General features: G+C 39.9%; 1 protein-coding gene across 3 annotated transcripts; it reads left to right on the top strand.

Moving 5' to 3' along the window:
- Positions 1-153: 153 nt before the first annotated feature.
- LOC101737424 (zinc finger protein 436) lies at positions 154-11767 on the top strand. 3 transcript variants are annotated; one of them, XM_004922163.5, is made up of 11 exons: positions 154-511; positions 1032-1139; positions 1656-1835; positions 2733-3005; positions 3576-3661; positions 4354-4482; positions 5324-5428; positions 7336-7542; positions 8848-8962; positions 10000-10104; positions 11302-11767. In XM_004922163.5, exons 1-11 carry the CDS (start codon positions 344-346, stop codon positions 11449-11451), a joined length of 1626 nt encoding a protein of 541 aa, XP_004922220.1. In that variant the 5' UTR covers positions 154-343; the 3' UTR covers positions 11452-11767. The 3 variants fall into 3 exon arrangements, 2 of the variants coding, with proteins under 2 accessions (XP_004922220.1, XP_004922219.1); XM_004922162.5 differs by having other exon boundaries at positions 158-511; positions 2727-3005; XR_001139817.4 differs by lacking the exon at positions 11302-11767 and having other exon boundaries at positions 163-511; positions 2727-3005; positions 7336-7577.
- The last annotated feature ends 602 nt before the right edge of the window (positions 11768-12369 follow it).

Genomic DNA, 12369 nt, shown 5'->3' with positions numbered 1-12369 from the left:
CCATGTTTCATTCATTTTAATTAATTTCATTTCATAATATTATAGGTATTTCATGAAAAATATCTATAAGATTAGGCTGTATGGTATGTTATCTTTGCCTTTCCACTTGAAAAAATAAAACTACTGCTACATCTATCTACCATAGACCACTTAATATGACATTATTATGACATTGACAAACACTCAAAATATAAACAAAAGGATGGTGCTGCATGGATTTGGTATTTTCAATAAACAATGTTCTCGAGAACTTGACAAAAAATTATCAATATAATTAGCGCGCAGCAAATTAATCAAAGATTATAAAATAAGCACAGAAAATACTGTAAACACAAATTGAAACATGACACAAAATATCAGTAATAAAAAAACGATGCACCTATTGAAAGAACTAGATTCTTCTAAATCGGCTGAAGCTTTATGTTTCTATTGTTTATCAACAGAACGAACTTTGATTTGTCTCTCCTCTTGTAAACACATAACTTTTCTTGAAAAGCTTTTTAAAAATAAGGTAAGTGCTTTACCACTCTTAATATCAGATGGACTGTCGGTTCATTAACCCGTCTATGCAACAAAAATTTACATAACGACATATAGCTTAAAAGCTTACAACAATTCAGGCAGCTAATATAAAAATTCTAATGGAAGTCAGTCGCACTGCCATGACTATTACTAACATTAAAAAAGTTTTTTTGGACCTACTTCACATCCACCTATCATTGTGAATTGTACTATTTTATAGCCTATGTGCTATTCTCATGTTAATGTAACTATTATACTAAGAAACCTCACCAAAATCTGATCAGAGATTTTTATATGGATATGTAGCAAATATACAACAACTATAATAAAAAAAAAATGCGTTTCTAATATCTCATTCTTAGACACATTTCTATTTACTAGAAAAACAAGTGCCTACTAAGCTTGAACACAGATACATTACATATGCAAACTTCTTTCTTCTTTGAACCATAAATATTTTAAGATAACAGATACTTTATACTACTTTATGTTCCATATGTATATTTCAGCTGAACTTAAGAAGCATGCTACTGTGTACAGAATGTCATCATTTACTGAAGAAGACAGATCTGTTCTTGAAGAGAGTGGAACAGTGTTGCTCCATTCTCCAAGGAAAGGTTTGTTTAAGGAACCAATCTGTAACAATTTATCTTTGGTTTTTTTCCTACCTATTCTAGTAACCTCACAGGGTTATACTAATATATATCATAGAATTAGTAGGTCAGCATATGGGGCTCTAACCTGATGACGTTGCTAATACTAACCCTAGCAAGAATAGTGCTTTTCACAATCTACTACCGAGGTGAGTAGGTCACGGGGCTCAAACCTGACGAGGAGGGAGTTCTAGGGCCTACTCTTTCTCCAGTTGACACATTAAAAAAGAGGTCATTTAATCTGTGGGGATCTTTATGAATCAGAGAAAGTGGAGCAATTTTTCATTGCTTAGATGGATGGACAAGCTCACGACCCACTGCTGTTAAGTGGTTATCATTGAGCCCATAGACATCAACAAAAAATTCTGCCACTCACCTTGAGACATGAGCTCTAAATCTAAGTTTAACAGGCTTAAAAGTGGCTTTTTTTTAATTTAAATTGGCATTATAAGCAATTTTTTTTCATTTGGCTTATTCCAGACATCTCAGTTCAAGAAGGTATTAAATTACACTTACAGCACCCTCCTGCTATTTTCGACCTTAAACAACGAACTATGTGAAGTCAAAATTGAGCCTGAAGATGTTGAAGTTAAAGAAGTTGTTGCAGAAAATACGCCAGAAGTGAACGATTTCTACAATGAAACAGCAGAATTTCCTGAGGTGATATTTTGTTATTTTGTTATTGTGTTTCTCGAGTTGTGGACTGTCAGCCAGCCGATTTCTACGAACCAGTCTTGTGATCAGGTACTAATGGTGGACCTTGGATAAAACTCAGTTTGTTGAGATAATGGATCTGGTTGTCTCTTGACACTGATGATGATGTTTGATCTCTGGGTGTCAATAAAAAAAATACCACTGAGTTCTATTATTCTCTATAGTATGTTTATCAATGTGGTGTTTTTCGATTCAATAGGATGTAAGGAAGTGATTCCAATTCAGTTTACCAGGTGATAACCAAAGTCCATGGACATTCACAGCGTAAATGCCGCCACATCTCTTGTGACAGCGGCTGCTCCGCCCTTCAAACCGAAACGCATTACTGCTTCACGGCAGAAATAGGCAGGGCGGTGGTACCTGTCCGTACAGATTCACAAGACGTCCTACTATGAGTAAAAGTTTTGGTTGCGACGGTGCCGGTAGAACTGAGTGGAAGAGGAGGATCCCATTCCCAATCCTGCAGAACGAATGGTAAACAACTGACGTCGCCCTAAACCCGTCATTTCGGATCCTCCCGATTCATTAACGGTGCTTTTAAGTACCTCAAGCACCGGTCATAGTTCTCGTCGAACCCGTCGCTTGCGACGAAGGGTTTGGCGAGTGAACTAACCTGTAGACACAGCCCACTGAGTTTCTCGCTGGATCTTCTCAGTGGGTCGCCTTTCCGATTCGGTGGTAGATTTTGCGAACCACTGCTCTTGCTAGGATTAGTGTTACCATATGCACAGGGTAGAGCCCCGTGAGCTCACCTACTTGTTCTGCGAATCGAACCCTTCGAAGTTACTAGAATAGGTAGGAAAAAAAGGAGGGTCCGTGAGGGTAGTTATCTTTTAGTTACAGGCACAGGGATGTGAAGAGATGAAAGAGGATGGCTGGAACCTTGAGCTTGTCGGCGGACGTGAAGAGATGAAAAAGGATGGCTGGATCCTTGAGCTTGTCGGCGGGATCAGATTGATGGTGATAGAGTTATCTGACGCCGAGCTAGGGGCTGAGAGGGAGAGGGCCATCCGCGACCCTAGATACACAAAGAAGTCGTACAAATGTCAGAAATGTATAATCTCATACGACCACGCCATTAACTTGGACAGGCATTTGACACTCAGCCATAATGAGGTATGATGTAGTTTATATAGAGGCGTGAAAAGCTATTTACTTTATGTGACATTTTTGCAACCTTACAGGGGGGTCATTTCAAGCATTAAAGTTTTAAAAAATATATCTTGACAAAAAAAATATCATCTTCAGCTATTCGAATGGAGTAAACTTAATTGAACTTCAATTACCAACATTGAATTGTTGATGTTAATACCAAAATAAAATGGCCTTAAATGTCGCTTAGTACGCGATATTCACAGCCCTCGACATATAAGTCGATGTGTGAATATGCTCTCTGGCTCCGAAATGGTTGATGTGATTTCGATGAAGTCTTCAGGTTGCCCTCAGATTGGACCAGGGGGTGTCCTTGTTTAGTTCGGTAGCCATCGCCAACTATAGGCGCCGCCATGTTGGCCTTGGCTGCTCTGACGAGCGCCTTTCACTAACTCCCTTCCTAACCCTACTCCGCGGCCGACCGTCACGCGACATGCAACACACAGACGAAAAAGTTTGAGACGTTGTAATAAAAGTTTCACTTTAAAGGAAAAAAATTAAATGACCACTGTGAATTACTTTTTATTTTCTCAGAATAACGCACACGTGTGCGACGTATGCGAATGTACTTACGACACAGAATCGAAAGTCAGAACTCACACGAAGAGACATTATTTGAGGTAGGTTGACGTTTTCGAATTGAAAGTAATGTTTTTGTTAAATTGTTCAGAGGGCATGCGCATGAGTGTTTCGTGGCATAAATAGTCGGGATAGGGTACTTACCCATGCGGGCTCACAATACCACCTATCCAATAATGTGTTTCAAGAACGTATGGCTTGAGAACATAGGATACTTGTCTTTTTGGGCTGGGAACCGAACCTCCTACGAGGTTCCCTGTTTGCCCCCCCATCATTTGTGTGGCTGCTGAGATAGAGGCCACCCGGTAGATGACCCCCTCTCCCTTTCACCCGAACCTTCGGTCCCCGTCCAGATGTGACACCGGACACCTTTTTACCATCACACCTTCCGCCACCGCAGCAGAATTTATCCATATTATCTAGAACCGCTGCGTTCATGGACATGGCGTTTCCAAAGATCTTTTCTGCCACGTACCATCCGGCTTTGGAATGAACTCTCCTCCACGATGTACATGTCGTTCTTCAAACAAAACTTGCGGAGAGTACTTAATGGCAGGCGGCGGCTTGGTTCTGCCCCTGGCATTGCTGATGTCCATGGGCGACGGTAATCGCTTACCATCAGGTGCGCCATATGCTCGTCTGGTAAAGGTAATAAATTAAAAAAAAAATCCTAATAGCAAAGTTTTAGCTCGCTTAAATCCTAGCCCAGGTAACCGTCTTATCGCTCCTCCAGGTACAAGTGTATGGAATGCGATAAGTTGTACCAGGACAAACAAACAGCCGTTGTGCACTACAAAGAAGCACATACGGTCAATCGGAAGATATACAGATGCGATCTGTCGCACTGTCGCTTCGAGACTGCGTAAGTGTTGCCATTTTAATTGAAATTTCATATTTTAATATTTCATTGGTGTTGCCCGTTTAATTGAAATTTTCGTTTCGAACTAATACGACGATGATAGTCATGGAAATTATTTCATAGGTTATATACATAAATTCGAAATTTTCATGAATCAATAAGACATTTACAACTTCAATTGTTGTAATGTATTGTGAATATATCTACATATATCTATTCATCACCATTTGAGTATTAGACTAGCTACCGTCTAATTTAATAAAAAAGTAAAATAATGACGTTTACAGTTTTTATTTTTCCTGCGTGAAACGAAACGTAAACGTCAAGAGATATCTTTTATCTGTGGTAATACTTTTATTACTGACCGCGGGAACTTTTTGGCGGGAACGCGAGGAGGGAAGTTGTGTGATTTGTTTTATTTTGTCTATTTAGTGTTTCTTCAGGTTTAAATGTATAATAACGGTGGTTTATTAAATGTTTAATATCTGTAAAAGTGCACAAATGTGGGAAAATGAAACAAAGCCGCTGGACGTAACTTCTCGGGATCCTCCGAAAAGTCAAATGAAAAAATCTCAGTAAATGACCACCATTTTACTGAGATTATACTTCATTCTATATCATCTCATCTCATGTCATTTCATTTCGTTTTCATTTCACTTCATGCCATGTTTCACAATAATCAACTTCATTTCATTTCATAATATAATTTTCATATAAAAAAGTTACGTATCATTAAAATTAAAATAAGATTTGACCTTAAAGGTCGTAGTTACCAGGTCATAAAATCCTTTAAAAAAAATATCTGACCGCGGCTCGCGATCACCGCAAATAATATCAATTTCAGCTCTCACAGAAGCTACAAATATCATCAAGCGAAACACAATCAAGTTAAATGCTCTTTATGCGACGGAATGTACTTGCAGGGGACCCAATTGAGGATGCATATCAAGTAAGTGACGTCACAAAATGGCGGTTTTTGAAGTGAAAACTTCTTTAGAGTCGTTGTGATTTCAAACCGGATGCAACGGAAAAAACGACAGGTAAGAGACACAAATACAAAAATGTGTAGGATGAAGCCAGCAAAGAATGAGACAGAAATATACATACTATTTAATACAGCGCCATCTGTGAGACTTTTTAATACTAACGTGCGTATGAAAGCTCTTGTAGTGAATTTTAATTTAGGATTATACGTGAAATTAAAATATCAATTCACAGAGGGCGCTACCTTACAATTATTTACTAATGACAAAATTTTACATATACTTAACGTTTAGGATAATTGTATTTTAATTTTGGAAGGTTTCACTTCTACCACGTGTGAATTGCACACATTTTCTTTTTTTTTTCTTTTTTTGACAGATCGATTAACTTATCAAACGGTTATCGCAGTTAGCGCCCTGAGATATTAGTTCTAAGTATGGAGGATAGAGGTAAAGAGAACCGTCTCTGTGTGAGAAAGTGTCCGTTAAAATCTGCTAAATAAGGGTGGCGCTACTGTAGCAACCAGGTAATTTTTTAAAAAGGCGCTAAAAGTTATTAGAATAAGAGAGAAATAAAAAAAGACGAAAGAACTGTAAGCACTACAAAATCACAAAAAGTATGTTATTTAAAGCTGATAAGAAAATGCAATCGATGTCTCCACGTTTTACCACAGCAATAATTTTAGGTTATATTGACGAAATTAGTTTGGACTCCGTAAACATGTGAGGTCTTGTATATTACACTGTCACTAACTACTCTAGTCATTAAATATATTCAATTTCCTAACTCAGCATACTTCAATAAGTTAAACTGCTCAATTCATATCATACCCTGTGCCTATACTAGCGCCACTCTGGAGGATTTTTGAACTGTTATTTAGTGCTGAAAGTGGAACACCTTTTCAAGCTTCTCCCATATGAGACGGTTCTCCTTACCTCTACCCTCCATACAAAGTTTCAGTTGTATTGCTCTCCTACTCTTCGAATCTTAACGCGTGGCTGCTTTGTAGAGCTTGTTTGGCAGAGCGAGCGTGCCTACCCGTGCGGGCTTATAGCGCGCTAGATTTATATATATTAGATGATGTTATTCTTATCTGCAGTAAAAATTTGATAAAACTTTATAAGAACACAACGGCAGTCATATCCTTTGGTTACTACGACTCGTCATTTGGGATATTGTATTTTTTTTATTATTTAGATGGGTGAACGAGCTCACAGCCCACCTGGTGTTAAGTGGTTACTGGAGCCCATAGACATCTACGATGTAAATGCGCTACCCACCTTGAGATATAAGTTCTAAGGTCTCAAGTATAGTTACAACGGCTGCCCCACCCTTCAAACCGAAACGGATTACTGCTTCACGGCAGAAATAGGCAGGGTGGTGGTACCTACCCGCGCGGACTCACAAGAGGTTCTACCACCAGTAAAATACTTACTAATTAACTTAATAATTAATTTTTGATTAATTGTACTTAATAAATAAATAAATATTTACTAACAATCACGCCACGTTAACTGGTCCCGTGATAAGTTCGTAAAGAACTTGTGTTACAGGTACCAGATAACGGAAATAAATGTAAGATTTTTATTATACACATACATATATTTCATATTTTAATATACATCCATAACCCTGGAAAAGACATTTATATTTATCATACAAATATCTCCCCTTGGCGAGATTCGAATCCGCGACCCCCTTGTGTAGTGACCATGTTACTTACTGCTACACCAGATGGCCGTTGAATTACTAACTAAATAATTAATTAATAATCTTAACAGTAAGGAAACATAATATAGATAGACTTAGACACTATATCGATAGATTAGGTAGCATAGATTAAGCAGCAAATGTATTCAATTTGATTCGCAGCACCGTCCACAAAAACGCATCGCAATTCAAGTGCGAGTCGTGCGATAAGGTCTACAAGCACCGGGCAGGGTTGCGCGCGCACGTGAGGTCGGCACACGAAGCGAACAACGAGACGTCTCATTACTGCGGCCCTTGTTGCAAATTCTTCAGCACCGCCTCCACGCTGGCCCAACATCTGATCGAACATTCGAAGCATGTCGGCAAAAAGTTTGTCTTGACGATAAATCTCCAGTTGCGAACTTGTAGGAATGCACGCCTTGAATTGATTTAGATAATGAATGTGTGATAGTAATAAAATTGTTGAAGTAAAACTTATTTAGGTGCGTCGAGAGTTAAACTCAAATCGCGACAGATTCGTTACGGCTAGAGAGAAAAGATATAATTTAGGAAGAGCGAGAGAGAGAGAATAGGCAGATCGTGTCGCGAACCACTGGACCGTGGAAGAAAGCACAAAGCGAGCTAGGTCGTTTCTCTTATACAAAGCATTCCCCATTCCCAAGAGAAATTTGATTTAAGGATGAAAAATTGAGAAAACCGCAATACTATACATTGCAAAAGAAGTTTCACTTCTTTCACGTGCACCAATTTGCACGCGCACCGTTTTTTCTCAATACAAGTTATATTAGGGTGACTAATACGATTTTCGACGTCGCAGTATACAGTGTGTTGTTTTTTAAATAAAGACGGGCGATACCTGTGACATTTTATTTTTGCTGTCAACAAACAGACAAACACTTTCCCTTGTATTAAGTGGTAAGTGGAGACCTGGCAACGCAACGTGCTTTAACTCTTTTTTTTTATTGCTTATATGGGTGGACGAGTTCACAGCCCACACGGTGTTAAGTGGTTACTGGAGCCCATAGACATCTACAACGTTTATGCCGCCACCCACCTTGAGATATGAGTTCTAAAGTCTCAGTATAGTTAAAACGGTTGCCTTACTATTCAAACCTAAACGCATTACTGCTTCACGGCAGAAATAGACAGGGCGGTGATACCTACCCGCGTGGACTCACAAGAGGTCCTATCACAAGTAAAATTCACAAGAGGTCCTACCATCAGTAAAATACCTCACCTTAAGACCTCCGTACTATACCAGCTTCAACTAATGACGTAGTCCTCATATAGTCTGAATGATAAGTAGCTCTGCAACTTTGTGTAATTTTTATTTTATTGCTGAGATGAGTGGACGATCTCACAGCCACCTGGTGTTAAGTGGTTATTGGAGCGCCATAGACATCCACAACGTAAATGCACCACCCACCTTGAGATATAAGTTCTAAGGTCTCAAATTTAGTTATAACGGCTGCCCCACCCTTCAAACCGAAACGCATTACTGCTTCACAGCAGAAATAGGCAGGGTGGTGGTACCCACCCGCGCGGACTCACAAGAGGTCCCACCACCAGTAGGATTTTAGTTTCCGTCCACTTCGTTTCGTACCTCTGTTTGTCTTTGTTTGTTTGTTCGTCGTGCCGTTCTCCACGGTTAATGAATTGTTACGATTATTTCAGATACGTTTGCGATGATTGCTCAAAGAGATACTCCACGAAGCGCTTCCTGAGACAACACATAGAAACGGCACATTTGAAGCTCAAACCCGATTACAAGTGCACGATTTGCGATAAGGTAGACTTCGAAGTAATCTTCCTAGCGTTTCCAGAGCTAATAGAGTGATTCGTTAAAATTGGATTGAACGATAGTACTGGTTACGTCAGACTTCGAGAGAGAAAGTGGGGGTGGGAGGATGAGGAGAGAAAGAGAAAATCCTTGAATCTAACTTAGGTGTGCAGCGTTCGGGAAACCGCGCAGAATCTTCTCGTCCCAAACACCGCAGTGTTGCATGAAGAATCATTCATCCGTCCATGCATCGGAAGGGTCAAAGTCACACGAAGAGCAATGGAGGGGGCTGTGTCCTGGAGTATCACTGCGAGATTCGATTAGGAATGAAGGCGATTTGCAGGAGAATCATGGTACACGACACAGCCCGAAGAGTTGCAAGGTTGAAATAGCCGAGGACAGGGCACAATGCTCGATGAACATATGTTTATAGCTAAAAAGCTTCTAGCCTCGTAAAAAGCAGTGTAGACTTTCCACCAGGTTGCCCAACGACCTACTGGATGTAGTGGGACATGACTTGGTCATTATGAAGGAAACTTAGGCGAGGCCTATATTCAGCAGAGGGCGTCCGCAGCCTGATGATCATCATAAAACAATAGTATAGGATTCGGTTATTTTGATTGTTGAACAATTTCGTCCATCCGGTGTTAAGTTGTTACCTTAGCATATGAGCTCTGTGCTTAAATTATATTGAATAATAGCTGTCCCCTAACGTCCCAACCCTTTTTTTTCGGGCAGGGGGCCGATCCTCATGTGAGGCTTCCGCGCCTAGGTGGCGCGCGGGGTATGTAAGACTTGACGGTCTACATATGTTCAGAACAGACCGCGGGTCCAAGGATGTTTAAGGGCCCTACCTACCAAACGACTCCCCTTGCACGCTCTCACCCGACGTCCGATCCCCATCTGGGGTCAGTCCCAGACCCAGTCAGAGTAGGGGGGTTCCCGCAGTCAACACTATAACCAGACTCGCGGCGCCACCCCAACCCTCCACACCCCGGTCCCCCAATGCAATTCGAAAATGTATATAATGCACATTCTATTCATAGATCTTCAATACGTCGTTCACGCTCAGAAGACACGTGGAGTTTAAACACGAGAAAAAAAAGTTGCCTCGCGATAAAATCTGCGAACATTGCGGACGCGGGTTCATGGTGAGTTGTCGGAACGGTGCGATCGATTTTTTTTTTTCAATTCGAGCAGCGATAACGCTTTTGTTTGAAAACTAATATTTATTTATATATTGTACTAGCTGACCCGGCAGACTTCGTAGTGCCTCAATCGATATAAATAAAAGACCTAAACTTTTGTATAAAACAAACTTAAAACAAACAAAAGGAATTCGTCCGACGGAGGACACATCAAAGGGAAAACAAAATTTTTATTTTTATTTAATTCTGAGTATTTTTATATTTATCTACCTTTTAAACCTTCTCTGGACTTGGTCCAGTCGTTCTCGAGTTTTAGCGAGACTAACGAACAGCAATTCATTTATATATATATATTGTATAAGTATGTCAGTCTCTGGTACCTATAACACAGTAATCTTAAGTTGGGGGCGGATAACCGTGCTAGGATTGGTTCCCAGTTATAGTTCAAGTTCGGTCCCTGTGACGAGGCTTAGAAGGAGCCTGTGTCCAGCATTTGACGTTCGTGGGTTGATAGATAAATAGATGGACCATTCAAAGACTTCATTTATCTTTTCTCCACTTTACTGTTATGTTTCAATTGTGGAGGGTAGAAGTAAGGACGAGCAGCTTAATGCTTTAAAAAGTGTCAGCTGAAAAGGGACCCAATTAAGATGGCGCCATAGTACCAAGTGAGAAAATTTAAAAAACACCGCCGTGGACTATTAGTTAGTAGGATACTAAATTAAGAAGGAAAGAAACACTTCCTACGTAAATTTTATTAAAAATATATATTGAGATTTTGAATAAATAAATAAATACTGCACGCTTTTGAACTACACAAGTCACGAAAAATTTAATATTTTAAAACTGCTATATTCATATCATTTCCACTTCCTACACTAGCGCTATTTCACAGAGTCTTCCAACAATCCTCCCTACTTCAAACGATCGCTCATTGCTGAGAATCGTGATGTGTCCTTTGTGACCATTTTTTTTGTGATTTGTAGCCACTTATGTAGGTCTGTGGCACAGTGAAGTGCGTGCGAAAGTCACTCGCATCTTTTTTGGCATTTTGGCTTCCAACTCGCTGTTCACAGGTGGACACTTTCAACTTGTCCCGTATACAAGATGGCGCTCCTTACTTCCACCCTCCATAGTTTCAATGAGGAAAGTGTGCTAAAACAAATTCGCGGCCATATTGAAATGTCAACGTCATTACAGACGAACAAAATACTGAGTTCGCATATACGCACGCACACCGGCGAACGGCCGTACGTGTGCCAGCTCTGCGGCGCGACTTTTGGCCACTCGGGCGCGATGTACACCCATAAAAGGTTACTGCACGGCTTAAAAAAACGTAAAGGAAGCTAGTTTTTGACTAGAATGGATAATCTTGTGCTTCGTAAGGATTGAAACCTTGGGTACGAACTGAGCGATGAGAGATAAAAGATTTGTTAAGGACAAGATAAAGTGACTGCGAACTGCCATTATTACTTGAGTGGCAGCAGAAGACAGAGAATGCTGGCTTGGGAGCAGATGAAACATTTAGTACTTTAAATCGCTGGCTTCCCGCGTTAACTTTGAAAATTGTGGTGTTAGTCATATTTTGACAGCTGGCAATCTTAACGCGTGACGTTCGCACTTTCTTGTTGCTAGTTTGAAATTAAAATAAAAAAATAAAAAGAAATTTGTTTTTTTTTTTGCTGCCATATTCACATTGATATTTGAGTGTTTAAAAAGTTATTAGGAGAACTGTCATAAAGGATTTTTTTTAAATCTACGCAAATAATTATATGGGCTAGATCTAAAAAAAACGAGTTTGTAGTATATCCAAATAAGTATGTTATTTTTTGTGCTAATTTTCTTCAAAAGCTACTACATAAAAAAGCTAAGCGGCTCATAGTTCTAATTCTGAATACTGAAAAATAATAATCGATTGATGAACCTATTAGCATCAGATCAGAGTTTTTGTGATGCGAGCTCACGAACCACTTGGTGTCAAGTGGTTACCGGAACCCATATACATCTACAACGTAAATGCCGCCATCTACCTTGAGATATCAGTTTTTACAGTGCAACGGCTACCCGGCCCTTCAAACCGAAACGCATTACTGATTCACGGCAGAAATAGGCAGAATGGTGATACCTACCCGAGCGGACTCACAAGACGTCCTAGCACCAGTAGTACTACCACCATTAGATATTGTCGAGGTCGGCGCTTCGTAACACCGCTGCCGAAACCGCCTCTGCTTTGCTTAACATATTATGGTAGGGGCTCATCAAATAGTC

The sequence above is a fragment of the Bombyx mori genome, chromosome 11 (genome assembly GCF_030269925.1).
Source record: "Bombyx mori chromosome 11, ASM3026992v2".
In the NCBI taxonomy this organism is placed as follows: Eukaryota; Metazoa; Arthropoda; class Insecta; order Lepidoptera; family Bombycidae; genus Bombyx; species Bombyx mori.
The sequence above is the reverse complement of the archived record's forward strand: the minus strand, read 5'-3'. Positions and strand labels throughout refer to the sequence as shown.